This window comes from Schistocerca cancellata, chromosome 2 (genome assembly GCF_023864275.1).
Source record: "Schistocerca cancellata isolate TAMUIC-IGC-003103 chromosome 2, iqSchCanc2.1, whole genome shotgun sequence".
Classification (NCBI taxonomy): domain Eukaryota; kingdom Metazoa; phylum Arthropoda; class Insecta; order Orthoptera; family Acrididae; genus Schistocerca; species Schistocerca cancellata.
In genome coordinates this window covers 903,371,539-903,386,423 of record NC_064627.1, presented here as the reverse complement: position 1 = coordinate 903,386,423, position 14,885 = coordinate 903,371,539, and the positions used below count along the sequence as shown (strand labels likewise).

General features: G+C 43.9%; 1 protein-coding gene across 1 annotated transcript in view; it reads left to right on the top strand.

Annotated features, from left to right (window-relative positions):
* LOC126159705 (uncharacterized) overlaps nucleotides 1-14,885 on the top strand; it is a 113,899-nt gene that overhangs the window by 14,707 nt on the left and 84,307 nt on the right. The window contains exon 2 of the mRNA XM_049916569.1: nucleotides 482-827. Within this exon, the coding sequence (XP_049772526.1) occupies nucleotides 482-827 (346 nt within the window). The remainder of the gene's footprint in view (nucleotides 1-481; nucleotides 828-14,885) is intronic.

The following is a 14,885-nucleotide window of genomic DNA, read 5'->3' as shown; positions in this document are numbered from 1 at the left end:
AAGGAACAGATGTACATAAGGGAGAGGAGTAGATTGACAGAGAGATGGGGGAGGAGTATATAGATAGAGGGGCAGCAGGTGGTGGATGGAAAGTGGGGGTGAAGGAGTATGACAGAGGGCATTTCCGAATGACCGCTACGGTCGCAGGTTCGAATCCTGCCTTGGGCATGGATGTGTGTGATGCCCTTAGGTTAGTTAGGTTTAAGTAGTTCTAAGTTGTAGGGGACTGATGATCTCAGATGTTAAGTCCCATAGTGGTCAGAGCCATTTGAACCATTTGAACCAGTAAGACAGAGAGTTGGAGTGGAGGAGATGATGGAGAGGGTTCGAACGAGGATATGGAGATAATGAGGAGGAAGGAAGTGATTATAGGAGATTGGACGAAATACATACCAGGGGACCGTTTGGTACTAGACTAGTATAACAATCAAATGGAAAACACTTATTTCTTATCAGCTAGTCATTACCGTTGCACTTACAGGTAAACGCAAGTTGGCGCCTGACGGTGGACGCGGAGCACGAGTGGGGCGAGATCTGGGACAACAACGGGTCCGGGAACGGCATCCTGGGCGCCGTGGTGACCGACGTGGCGGACGCGGGCTACGGCGCGCTCTACCAGTGGTTCCACGAGTACCTGTTCCTGGACTTCTCGCGGCCCTACATCCGCACCGGCATCACGTGCCTGGCGCCGCGGCCGCGCCCTCTGCCCGGCTGGCAGGTGCCGCTGCTGCCCTTCTCGGCCCACCTCTGGGCCGCCGTAGGAGCCTCGGTCCTCGTCGCCACCGCCGCCCTCTTTGCTGCCAGGAGGAGCTCCGACAGGATGCTCGGTGGGCCGCGCTTCTCGTTCTCTACTAGCACGGACTAGGCCCACTGCTAGGTCGCTGCGAAGAAAAGACCGCCCAAAGTGTGGTGTCACCGCCAGACACCACACTTGCTAGGTGGCAGCCTTCAAATCCGCCGCGGTCCGTTAGTACACGTCGGACCCGCGTGTCTGCCACTATCAGTGATTGCAGACCGAGCGCCGCCACACGGCAGGCCTAGTCTAGTGAGACTCACTAGCACTGGCCCCAGTTGTACAGCCGACGTTGCTAGCGATGGTTCACTGACTAAATACGCCCTCATTTGCAGAGACGACAGTTTATAATAGCCTTCAGCTACGTCATTTGCTACGACCTAGCAAGGCGCCATATTCAGTAATTATAATGAATTCTGAACACACAATATTGTGAATAATGTACCGTCAAGAGCGACGTTCATCATTAATGGATTAAAGTTAAGTATCAAACTAATTACGTCCGCTTTCTGAATTCTCATTCCTTGTCATGTTCCAGACCTCACGTCAGTATACACTCCTGGAAATTGAAATAAGAACACCGTGAATTCATTGTCCCAGGAAGGGGAAACTTTATTGACACATTCCTGGGGCCAGATACATCACACGATCACACTGACAGAACCACAGGCACATAGACACAGGCAACAGAGTATGCACAATGTCGGCACTAGTACAGTGTATATCCACCTTTCGCAGCAATGCAGGCTGCTATTCTCCCATGGAGACGATCGTAGAGATGCTGGATGTAGTCCTGTGGAACGGCTTGCCATGCCATTTCCACCTGGCGCCTCAGTTGGACCAGCGTTCGTGCTCGACGTGCAGACCGCGTGAGACGACGCTTCATCCAGTCCCAAACATGCTCAATGGGGGACAGATCCGGAGATCTTGCTGGCCAGGGTAGTTGACTTACACCTTCTAGAGCTCGTTGGGTGGCACGGGATACATGCGGACTTGCATTGTCGTGTTGGAACAGCAAGTTTCCTTGCCGGTCTAGGAATGGTAGAACGATGGGTTCGATGACGGTTTGGATGTACCGTGCACTATTCAGTGTCCCCTCGACGATCACCAGTGGTGTACGGCCAGTGTAGGAGATCGCTCCCCACACCATGATGCCGGGTGTTGGCCCTGTGCGCCTCGGTCGTATGCAGTCCTGATTGTGGCGCTCACCTGCACGGCGCCAAACACGCATACGACCATCATTGGCACCAAGGCAGAAGCGACTCTCATCGCTGAAGACGACACGTCTCCATTCGTCCCTCCATTCACGCCTGTCGCGACACCACTGGAGGCGGGCTGCACGATGTTGGGGCGTGAGCGGAAGACGGCCTAACGGTGTGCGGGACCGTAGCCCAGCTTCATGGAGACGGTTGCGAATGGCCCTCGCCGATACCCCAGGAGCAACAGTGTCCCTAATTTGCTGGGAAGTGGCGGTGCGGTCCCCTACGGCACTGCGTAGGATCCTACGGTCTTGGCGTGCATCCGTGCGTCGCTGCGGTCCGGTCCCAGGTCGACGGGCACGTGCACCTTCCGCCGACCACTGGCGACAACATCGATGTACTGTGGAGACCTCACGCCCCACGTGTTGAGCAATTCGGCGGTACGTCCACCCGGCCTCCCGCATGCCCACTATACGCCCTCGCTCAAAGTCCGTCAACTGCACATACGGTTCACGTCCACGCTGTCGCGGCATGCTACCAGTGTTAAAGACTGCGATGGAGCTCCGTATGCCACGGAAAACTGGCTGACACTGACGGCGGCGGTGCACAAATGCTACGCAGCTAGCGCCATTCGACGGCCAACACCGCGGTTCCTGGTGTGTCCGCTGTGCCGTGCGTGTGATCATTGCTTGTACAGCCCTCTCGCAGTGTCCGGAGCAAGTATGGTGGGTCTGACACACCGGTGTCAATGTGTTCTTTTTTCCATTTCCAGGAGTGTAGTTCTTCCCTCCTCACGCCAGCCTGCGTGAGCTAAAACGCGTGCATTTCGGCCTCCTCTCGTAACACGGTGTTGGCTTTTCTGCCAACACAACACAAAGTCCTCAATGAGGACTGGAATCTTTCGATGGACTTGGTCACAAAAAATATAAAAAAAATTCATGTACGAGGTTAACGAAACATCTCTATGTAACCTCTCAAATGGTTCAAATGGTTTCCGTTTATGGTACTAAAGTTTTGCATCACCAATTTTTTTCAATAATAAACTACAAAAACCTCATTATGTAATCTGTGATTGACCATAATACGAAAGTAATTTTATTGTCGCGTTATTACAGCACATAAACCATGTTAATGACAGCCATTAACGTTTCTGCCAGCAGCCTGCCAAGTAAATTCACATAAACAATGTTAAGGGCTACAGATCTATGTTGTTTACTTCCTTAAATAATTATTCACATTTACCTGAGGGGCAACAATTTTTGAGCCACATTTTCCTTCAGAAACATAAATCAGGATATTTATCTGTGTCCTAATTCTCCACATGATCCTCCCCAATCCCATGTATTGCGAAAGAAAGAAGGATCCTTTATTGTGTGATTAAATGATAGCGGAACAAACACTGGTAGCAGTTACTTCTGTAAAATATCTGGGAGTATGCGTGCGGAACGATTTGAAGTGGTAAGGCAGGAGCCAGGTGGAGATTCATTGGAAGAGTCCTTAGAAAATGTAGTCCATCAACAGAGGAGGTGGCTTACAAAACACTCGTTCGACCTATACCTGAGTATTGCTCATCAGTGTGGGATCCGTACCAGGTCGAGTTGACAGAGGAGATAGAGAAGATCCAAAGAAGAGCGGCGCGTTTCGTCACAGGGTTATTTGGTAAGCGTGATAGCGTTACGGAGATGTTTAGCAAACTCAAGTGGCAGACACTGCAAGAGAGGCGCTCTGCATCGCGGTGTAGCTTGCTGTCCAGGTTTCGAGAGGGTGTGTTTCTGGATGAGGTATCGAATATATTGCTTCCCCCTACTTATACCTCCCGAGGAGATCACGAATGTAAAATTAGAGAGATTCGTGCGCGCACGGAGGCTTTCCGGCAATCGTTCTTCCCGCGAACCATACGCGACTGGAACAGGAAAGGGAGTTAATGACAGCGGCACGTAAAGTGCCCTCCGCCACACACCACTGCGTGGCTTGCGGAGTATAAATGTAGATGTAGAAGTAGATTTGTACAAATCGTGACTGAAATGCATTTTCGTAGCAGTAACACCCTAAAAAGCACTCCGTCTTCAGGCCACAAGTGGCTCATCGGGACCATCCGACCGCCGTGTCATCCTCAGCTGAGGTTGCAGATAGGAGGGTCGTGTGGACAGCTCACCGCTCTCCGGTCGTTAGGATGGTTTCTTTTGACCGGAGCCACTACTATTCGGTCGAGTAGCTTCTCTACTGGCATAACGAGGCTGAGTGTACCCCGAAAAATGGCAACAGTGCATGGCGGCCTGGACGGTCACCCACGCAAGTGCAGTAACATCACAAACGATACTGAAAGCCAGGTTTTTGGCGTTTACCACTGTGTACCTGCGCATTCGCTGGCAAATTTGCAATTGGTGAGAATCTGTAACATGAGACAAAGCTGCCATTTATCTATTTATCGTCGAGCTATCAACTAGTACGAATAATGCATATCGCGTACCACGTTTTACATGCTATAACGGCAGTCTTTCTATTGTTTTCCAGGTTATTAACGTGTAACATGTACAGATACGTTGATATTAAGCTCCCTTGGGAAGCACTAGATGTTACACGAACAGAAATAGGTAGTGCTACTTATTAACAAAGCTATCGTGCATTACAAAACTAATACCTCAGCATTTCCAACCTGTTCGACATGTTGATTAAACTATTTATTTAGCTCACTATGTGAGCTAAATAAAAATGTAAATGTAAATGTCGTGTTACTAGGGCCTCCCGTCGGGTAGACCGTTCGCCGGTTACAAGCCTTTCGATTTGACGCCACTTCCGCGACTTGCACGTCGATCGGGATGAAATGATGGTGATTAGGACAACACAACACCCAGTCCCTGAGCGGAGAAAACCTTGGAGCCAGCCGGGAATCGAGCCCGGGCCCTTAGGATTGACATTCTGTCCTGCTGACCACTCAGCTACCGGTGGCGGACGCTATGTGAGCTTATTAGCAGTATTTTCAGTACAGAGGATAGCCGTTCGTATAGATGAAGAATATGGTGTCTTTCGGATGCGTGTACCTTTACTGGCAACACACAATGTCCGACGTATGACCACTTTCAGCTTATTGACATAGTTCGGACTTTGAGGAGGATCAGTTCATTGTCTTGTGGCATGGGAGCATCATACCGATAGATCCATTCATGAGTAGATGGACTCAGGACGACTGCGTGGCAAGGAGAGTATACACGAATTCTTCCAGTTGGACTACACTACGAGACCATCGAATCTTTGTACGTCTGGCTGTGACAAACAGACAAATTACAACAGCAGTAATCTGACCAGAGGTTACAGGCAGAGTGTCACCACGAACCGTCGAGAACAGATTACTGCAAGATCGGTGAAGAACTCGATTTTTGATGTATTGTTCACCGCTGACCACCACTGACAACAGAGACCTGCAGGCTGTAGAACCCGAGTCAACTGAGTGAGGTACTACGTTGTTTAGCGAAGAGACTCGCTTTTTTTTTGTATCAGTCAGATCAACGCCAATCCAGCCGTAAACTACCTGGTGAAATGTTATAGGAAGTAGCAGTTCTCGAGACGAGTACTTCTCCAACAACTCAAAATATTGTGTGGGAAGGTATTGTGAGAGGCATGTTCAGAACGTAAGTGTACTGTAACCTTATATGGCTGTGTGTTTTGACCATAGAAGGTTGTGATGTTTGTTTTTTTGGAGTTGGAAACCCTAATGGGTGAGGGTATCCCATGATCAGAGTAACCTCACGTTGTAGTTTCCAATTGCGTGAAACATGTTGATAAAAAAATCCCACGTGCTATGATCCGCTCCCTAATCGCGGAAAGAATAACACGTACCGAAATTTTTCGCGAATCAGAATGGTTTACGGTGAAAGTATCACGAACAGAACGCGTGCGTTTAGGTGGTGTAGGAAGTGTACTGGAGGCAGAACAACCGTTCGAGGCCAACAGCGAAGTGGCAAACCTCCAGTTTTTACTGATTTATGGGATTTCAAAACATGTGACAGAGCAGCACAAGGAAAAATCAGGTCAGCAGCGCTCGCGAGATGCTTGAGCGACTTGAATTTTAAAGTGAGGATTTTCTGAGCTATACTGCTACAGAGATAAGAATGGAGTGGTTCATTATACGCCTGATACGAAAAGACAATAATTAATACACAACGATATTGTTATACCCTAAAGAAACTAAAAGGAGCTTTCAAAAGAAAAGTGGGGACTAGTGAGGAGAGAAGTAATTAGTTACATGTCAAAGTCTGTCCTGCTCAAGCTTATTCAATGCGTTCTCGGACTCATTTGTTCGTCATGTTTTTAACCGACCCCCGTATTCCCCTGACTTGTGGCCTTCAGATTATCATTCTTTCACCTATCTGAAGGCACACATGAGTCGAATTAAATTTTGAATCTACGAGGAGGCTCAGAAAGAGGCTTTAGAGTGGAGGAAGAAGCTAGCGGGAGGAGAACGTGAAGAAGCTTGTTCCACGGCCGACCATATGCATTGAACGGGAAGGAGATTATGTGGAAAGTCAACAATGGTATGGACAATATCCTGTACTATTTCGCAAAGACACATTTTCCAAAAAAATGTATAAAAATTTTGTACACTTACTCTTTAAAGACGCCTAGTATTTGAATAATTTGATAACTTAAAAGGAGGCTGAATGCTCACCTGTAATTAGCAGGAAAGGTAAAACATATTACCTACCAACCCTCATGAGGATACTGAATGCCATAATCCAATTGGATGAAGTAAAACCCCACACTACAGTTCACGCTAAAACCACAATGTGGCGCGAATGGATTCGTGACTACATTGCCGGTCACATGATTTGTCATTCATAGACGCTATTAGAATACGAATGGGAGACGTACACGACATTGCTACAAGCCTCCAACCAGAAATCTTCACGAACTGATGGACCAAGTATTTTAGGCATGCAAATAAACTGCTTAAGATGGATAAAATTCGGAGGCTGCTTGCTTCCATGCCACAGCGAAACCAGGACTAGGTGTTGACAACGATTAGTTAGTGAAATGATAGCAATGGGTGGTGATGGGCTCGGTAAGGGGATAAGCTACAAAATACAAAATTCTATGGCAAATTTTATTTGCTTCCCGGAGGTATAGCGTCTACGCAAGTTAATTAAATTTAGAGCAAATGAACCTCAAAAAATATAGGATCAGTATTTAATATGGATCCAGTAAATGAAATTCAGACAATTCAGAATCAGTATTTAACATGGACCCTTGGTCTGCGGGTAAGATCTTTGACTACTAATCAAAAAGTCCAAAGTCCTGGGTTCGAACTCACTCACTGCTTAAATCTTTAAAACCAACCATCAGCAATGGCGGCCGAGGACTTTCGGCACAAGACGTCACCCTTGTTGTGCCAAGAAACTTCTCAAAGAGCGAGGAGAAACGGACAGAGGTTCAGGCCACTCTCATGGCCTTGGGGTGAGAAATTTCCCCTAAAAGGCGGAAGAGTCAGCAACGACCTACGCCCTACGGCATGAGGCTGCAGAAGGCAACAGACTCCGCTGAATTAAAGATACATAATTTGTATCCACAGGACACGTGGCCCGTAGCTGAGAAAGCGTCATGATAATCTCTCAATTCGCAAAAGATTGCAAAATACTTCCCCCCTCGGAACTCCGTGAGGGGACTGCCAAGAGGGTAGTGACCATGAGAAAAAGACGGGCCAACCAACAATTAAATAACATTCTTCGAGTTCGAGGATGAAATATCAGAAGTTTGAACATTGTAGGAAAGCTAGCAAAATCTGAAAAGAGAAACGCTAAGGCATAGTCTAGATGTAGTGGCGATCAGTGAAGTGAAATGGAAAGAAGGAAAGTATTTGTGGTCAGACGAATATATGGTAATATCAAAAGCAGTAGAAAATGGCATGTTTGGCCTAGGATTCGTCATGAATAGGTATGTCTACATCTACGTTTATATAGGTATTCCGCAAGCCACAGTACGTTGTGCGGCAGAAGGTACAACGTACCATCATCCGTGTTCCACTCGCAAATAGAGCAGGAGATAGCACTATATATATGCCTCCCCTTGAGACTAATTCTCGTATCTTATCTTCGTGGTGCTCACGCGAATTGTATGTTGGCGGCAGTAGAATCGTTCGGCAGTCAGTTAAAAATTCCGGTACTCTAAATTTCCTCAATAGCGTTCCTCGAAAAGAACGTCGCCGTCCCTTCAGGGAATCCCATTTGTGTTCCCGAAGCATCTCCGTAACACTTACGCGTTGTTGGAACCCACCAGTAATAAATCGAGTAGCCCGCTGCTGAAATGCTTCGATGTCTTCCTTCAGTCCGACCTCTGGGGCAGAGAGTGAGCTACTGACAACAATTCAGTGATTCATCTCATCAGATTCGGCAGCAAACCAACAGCAATGATAATTCGGGTGTGCTTGCCAGCGTACAAGCAGAAGATGAAGAGATAGAGAAAGTATATAAGGATACTGAATGAGGGATAAAAATCAAATAATCACAGCGGGTAGGAACGCGGTCATAGGGGAACGAGTAGGAGAAAAGATTACGGGAGAATTTGGACATAGCTGTAACAACGAGACATGAGGAAGATTAAAAATATCTGCCATAAATTTCAAATGGCAATAGCGAATGCTTTGCTCAAGCAAGACTCATTAGAGGAGAAAGTATAACTGGAAAAGACCTGAACACACGGAAAAATTCCAGCTGGATTACATGATGATGAGCCGGCCGGTGTGGCCGAGTGGTTCTAGGCGCTTCAGTCTGGAAAAGCGCGACCACTACGGTCGCAGATTCGAATCCTTCCTCGGCCATGGATGTATGTGATGTCCTTAGGTTAGTCAGGTTTAAGTAGTTCTAAGTTCTAGGGGACTGATGACCTCAGAACTTAAGTCCCATACTGCTCACAGCCATTTGAACCGTTTGAACATGATGATGAGGCAGAGATTCGGAAATGAGATATGGGACTGTAAGGCGTACTCAGGTGCAGATATAGACTCAGATCATAATTTACTAATGATGAAGAGTAGAGAGAAGGTTCAGAGAATCGTCTGGAAGAATCAGCGCGGAAGGAAGTGGGACACTGAAGTACTGACAAATGACGGACGCCCTAACGTTGTGGACACTGCGACCAGAGAAACCAGAGTAGGCTCTTCGGTTGAAGAAGAGTGTAATATCTGAAATGGCAATCAGAGATGTAGGATAGATAAACGTACGTACGAGGAAAGTGTCTGCGAAGCAACCATGTGTAACAAGAAAAATACAGTATAGCCCAAGTAATTCGAGCTAATTGGATCTGAGGCTACCTCGAATTACGAAAAACTCAGATAATTCGGAAATATCACTAAACCAATTTGTAAATCATGAATAAATGTTTAATGAACACAATAATTACTGAAAACATAAATAAAAACTATTTAGTACACACCTGTGTTATATGTACATATATGGCACACACATATCCAAGTTGCAAAAATGTAAGTTATATTTTAAAGAATTTGTCCATAATTCTTTGATTTGAAATAGAACCTCGCTTTTTAGCAGCAATGGCGCGCCATCTTCTAAGAAGCGCTGTGCCCATTGGAGCAGCTTTCGTTTGCTGCTAGATATAAGGCAATGCCACTTCTAACGCTGCGGAATCCTCGGTGTGAGTGATCACTGGTATATTTTCTTCAGGCAGTTCTTCGTCGTCACAGTCTTCAGCGGGTTCATTAACCATTTCAATAAATGTAAGATCGGTCACTTCAAACTGTTCATAACTATTCATCCATTCTGAAACATCACTCGCATTCGCATTTCCACACCCAGCAATCTTTTTCATCATTTCTGCCAGTGGTAAGTCATCTTCATCTGTACTGTAGGCATCGGTTTTATTCCGTAAAATCTGTTTGTAAGACTTTCTTAATGTCTCCGCTTTTTGTTTCAGATCGTAAATAGACTATCCAGTAAACTACGCCTTTTATTGTACATTTGTTTTAGAAATTCTTTGGTGGTTCCTTCAACATCTTTTGTTTGTAGAATCATTTGAAGCAAACGAAAACTATACTTTTTATTTTTCAAGCACTGTAAAATGCGTCAGTCCATAGGCTGTATGAAAGTCGTTACGTTAGAGATAAGAATAATGTGTGAATATGGTCACATTGTAATTCTTCCTCACCAGGCCGTGAACCAGCATTGTCAAGCCTTAAGATTTCTTTGAAAAGCAAGCACTTCTTCCTTAGGTATCTTTTGGTCTTTGAAACAAAATCTTCGAAGAACCACTTTTTAGAAACATCCAAGCAGTATTTTGGTGGACATACGTAACAGCCAGTGCAGAACCAGTGATATTTTTTAAAGCTGTAGACTTAGCAGACTTCCCTATTACCAGCAGATTCAGTTTATGGTCTCCATTAGCGTTGGATGCAGCAAGAACTCTTCACGTGTTTTGTACGCCAGGACAGACTTTTCTCCTTTTGAGGCTAGAGTTTTAGATGGAAGCGTTTTGTAATTTAGATCTCTTTCATCATAGTTATACTGTTGAACAGGAGTAAGGTTTTCCTTGCAGTAAAATCGTCCTCAACTTTCTTTAACCCATTTCTAAATAATACAACTTTTTCTTGCCGAATGAGCCCTTAAATTAGATTTGTTTTTTGTCTTTGTTGAGTAAACCAAACGAACAAAGCTTCATTCGTTTTTTCTTACTCACATATCTGTATTGACTTCCTGTCAAATGACGAAATAGAACACTTGTTTGAAGAAAACTTCTCAATTTTGTCTGTTTCTGCGTCACTCTTCCATTGTCCCTTCACCGAATCCGTACTCAGCAGCAAGTTTTTTTTTAGTTTCCCCTTTGTCTTGTCTTTTCAAAGCCTCCAGATTCACATTCAGCGTCACAAACTTTCTCTTACCTCTGCCACTCATTGTAATGTACGAATTAAAACATTAAGAAACACACGGTTGGATATATGCAGTACGCTGTACATACATATAGCACTTTAAAAAATAACGTGACACAGGTGGGTTCACAATAGTACAGATGTAACCACACAACCAACTAAAGTACATATAACAATGATCAGCCAATGTCGTAAAATGTGTACTGTATTGTTACTTAGGTGCACTGTATTTTAATGACCACTGTTTCTGAACAGGCACAACACTAGGGGTAACATTAAGGAAGGTATGCACTGTACGACAGTATGTCAGGCGATTCCAATTAGTGAAGGGTCGACAAAGGAAGATCAAGCACAGTCCCCGAAATCTGACGGTACCTGTCCATCAACAATACAAACGCATTCGCAGTCTGAGGCCAAGGTTATTTCTTTGCATTATGAACGGACACCCGTAGGACAACACCTGTATTGTACATGGAAAATTGAAAGGAAGTTTAGAACGTAACAAATTCGAAAGTGGGTAAAACTTCTATGCGGACAACTTATGAAACATGTTTTTACTCTAGTTTTACGTACAATTTTTATTGCCTTAGGGACAGGTCGAATTACTCTGAACTTCTAAGCACAGGGGCCCAAATTATCGGACCTCTACTGTACTTCAATCGTTCAACGAAGGAACGATGTACGAAAATGTTTAGGGAAAGATGCGAATACTGGAAAACAAATCCCTTAGGAATGAAATGAAAAGGGAATGCAGAACAGCTAAGATGGAATGGCTGTAGGAAATATGTGAAGAAATCGAATAAGAAATGATCTTTGGGAGGACTTCCGAGGAGTACTGCTATCTTTGACGTCATGCTGTAGCGTTATTGTACACTTCACTTAGCACTGGCTTGTGGAATTTTCGAGCTGACCTCAGCTTTTCTCTGGATAGAGCCTTGTCTTGCTGTGTAACGTCACCAATGATCCTGAGATACTGGTTGCGAGCCTAGTTAGTGTGGACAGGATCGTAGTTGAGTTTAGCAAAGAGCGGTGGCATGCAGCCGCGTCGCAGATAAATACGTAATATAAAGAATTAGCTAGATTGTATAGTTAAAAGTTGAAAGCCTTACTTTGGTTCGTTGGAAAAAAGTGTTTGAATAATTCAGTTATTTGGCAGAAGAGCGCGCGGGTTTAGTTTTGAGATTTATATTTAAACCAGTATCATGTTTGTTAATCAGTGACTTTCGTGGAGGAATATATTAACGGTAGAACTTGAATCAAAATGCTTCCAAGTTCGTTGATTACTTATTTAATTAACGTGAAAACACTGGCTACTTCAGTACAAATGTGACAGGAGCTTAGTTCTTAACACAAGACTGCATGTGTTTAGTCATTCTAAGGGAAGTGTGCTACGTGCTAAACAGACAATAAAACAAAGTAATTTGACTGGTTATGTTATTATTTCATTTTTCGTAACTGTACGACTCGTACTTTTATTAGGCACATGACGCTGTTTACTTCGTAACAAAATGCGTTCTCTCAGTAAAGGCATCAAATCACAATCCGAAAGCTGCAATAAAATATGTCAACAAACTAAAGGGAGAGGGACATACATATTACAAACTGGGTAAGCTTATAGAAAAGTAAAAACAACTTTCGATTGAAAAAAAAAACATGGTTACATTACGAGTGCAAAGGTAATTCCATCGTCAAACGCAGGTGAGGGAGCCAAAGAGTACATTGAAGGCCTCTATGAGCGGGAGAACATTTCTGATAACTTGACAAAAGAAGAAATTGAAGTCAATATGGAAGACATAAGCAATCAAATATTAGTCAGAATTTATAAGACCTCTAGAATCAAATAAGGCTGATGCAATGGATAACATTCCATCGGAATTTCTAAAAGCATTGGAGCATGTGGCAACAAAACAACTATTCAAGTTGGTGTATTGAATCTATGGGACTGGCGATGTCTCACCATACTTTCGGAAAAATATCGTCCATACAATTCAGAGGACACCAAGTGCAGCTACGGGCGAGAACAATCGCACAGTCAACTTAAAAGCTCATGCATCCAAGCTGCCCACAGGAACAATATGTAGAAGAATGGAAAAGAAAACTGAGGATCTGTTAGAAGACTGTCAGAGTGACTTTAGGAAAGGTAATGGGACCAGAGAGCCAGTTCTAACAGTTTCGGTGATGATGAAGGCTAGAATGAAGAAAATTGAAGACACTTTTATCGGATTTGTCTTCCTGGAAAAAGCGTTCGACAACGTAAAATTCTGCAAGATCTTCCAAATTCTGATAAAAATAGGAATGATCTACAAGGAACGACGTGTAATGCACAGTTCGTGCAAGAACCAAGCGGGAACAATAAGACTGGAAAACCAAGAGCGAAGTGCTCGGATTAAAATGGGTGTAAGACAGGGATACAGTCTTTCCCTACTACTGATCAAACTATACAGCGCCGGAGTAATGACGGAAATAAAGGGAAGTTTCAAGAGTGAGATTAAAATACAGGTTGAATGGTTATCAGTGAGAAGATTTGCTGACGACATAGCTATCTTTAGTGAAAGTTAAGTAGAATTACAGGATCTTCTGAACAGAGTGAACAGTATTATGGGTACGGAATATGGATTGTGAGCAAACCAGGAAAGGAAAAAAAATAATGAGAAACAGCAGAAATAGGATGGCGAAAACATTATCATCAGAATTAGTGCACGTCATAGACTAAGTCAAGGAACTGCGCTACCTTGGCAGCGAAACAGCCCAAGTTGGACGAAGCAAGGAGGACGGAAAAAGGCTAACACAGACCAAAGAAGTCTACTGGTATCAAACATAGGCCTTAATTTGAGGACAAAATTGCTAGACTGCACATTTGAAACACAGCACTGTACGGCAATGAGTCATGGGTAGTGGTAAAATTGGAACAGAAGAGAATCGAAGAGTTAGAAATGTGGTGCTACACAGAACGGTGAAAATTTGGTTGACTGATTAAATAAGAAATGAGAAGAATCAGCGAAGAAAGGAACATATTGAAAGTATAATCATAAATATCCATTATGTAATGAACATTACCACAAAATTTGTTACATTTCGGGCTGATGCTTTATGTAATAATTTCCATCTCTGTCAGTGTATTTCATTTTCTGTACATGAATCCCCTTGCAACTGACAAGGTTCGAAGGTAGTTTTGTAAGGGAAACATATGTAGAAATGAGATGATTTGGTATTACGTGAAAAAATGAACTCTTTATTGGTGGTGGAATGGTGACGAAACTCAAATGGTTTTCTAAGAGACTTGTATTCTATTACTTTCTTAACGTAACGAGTAAGAAGCGAGGCTGCATTTACAGGCAGCAGTGTCGTAGGCCAGAAATTTTTCGGCAGAAGTCCCTTCCTCACATACTCAGAATTCATTGGTTTTAGATTTTCTAGATACTTTTCGGCTGTTATTGTTACCAGCTCTGCTCTCTGTTTCTTCCATTCCAAACGTTTCAAGCTTCTGGCTCCCATCACAAGCTTTCTTCAACAACAAAACCAACAACACTGTAGCTATCGCTCGGAACCACCAGTGTAACACATGTTTCACCACCACCAACGCTTTCATTAAACGGCGTTACAAATTCACGTCGGTGACTGTTAATGTTATTTCTATAGGTCAAACGGTTCAGATATTCTTTATCACTGACAGAAAATTAGTTGCTAAATCTTTTAGCTTGAACAACATCGTCTTTCGTTCAACGGTTCGTTTCCTATGTAGTGCACCACTTAGGCTTCCTCAGTCCGCTTAGCATGTTGGACAACAAAGAATAATAAGAAGAATATTGACTAACGCGTACAATGACAGTAATTGAAAACTATAGCAATGTAAATCAAATAACAGATGACATTTTGTCATGAGAGGTGGCGCAACTTTATATTAACAAAAGGAGAAGTTGTTAATTTTAGCTGTCTCACTTGCAGGTTGTCACAGATGATAACTGTGATTACTGCGAGGGTTAGTCTTGAGTCCTGCTGGGGCAGTTTTGTCGGTAGAACA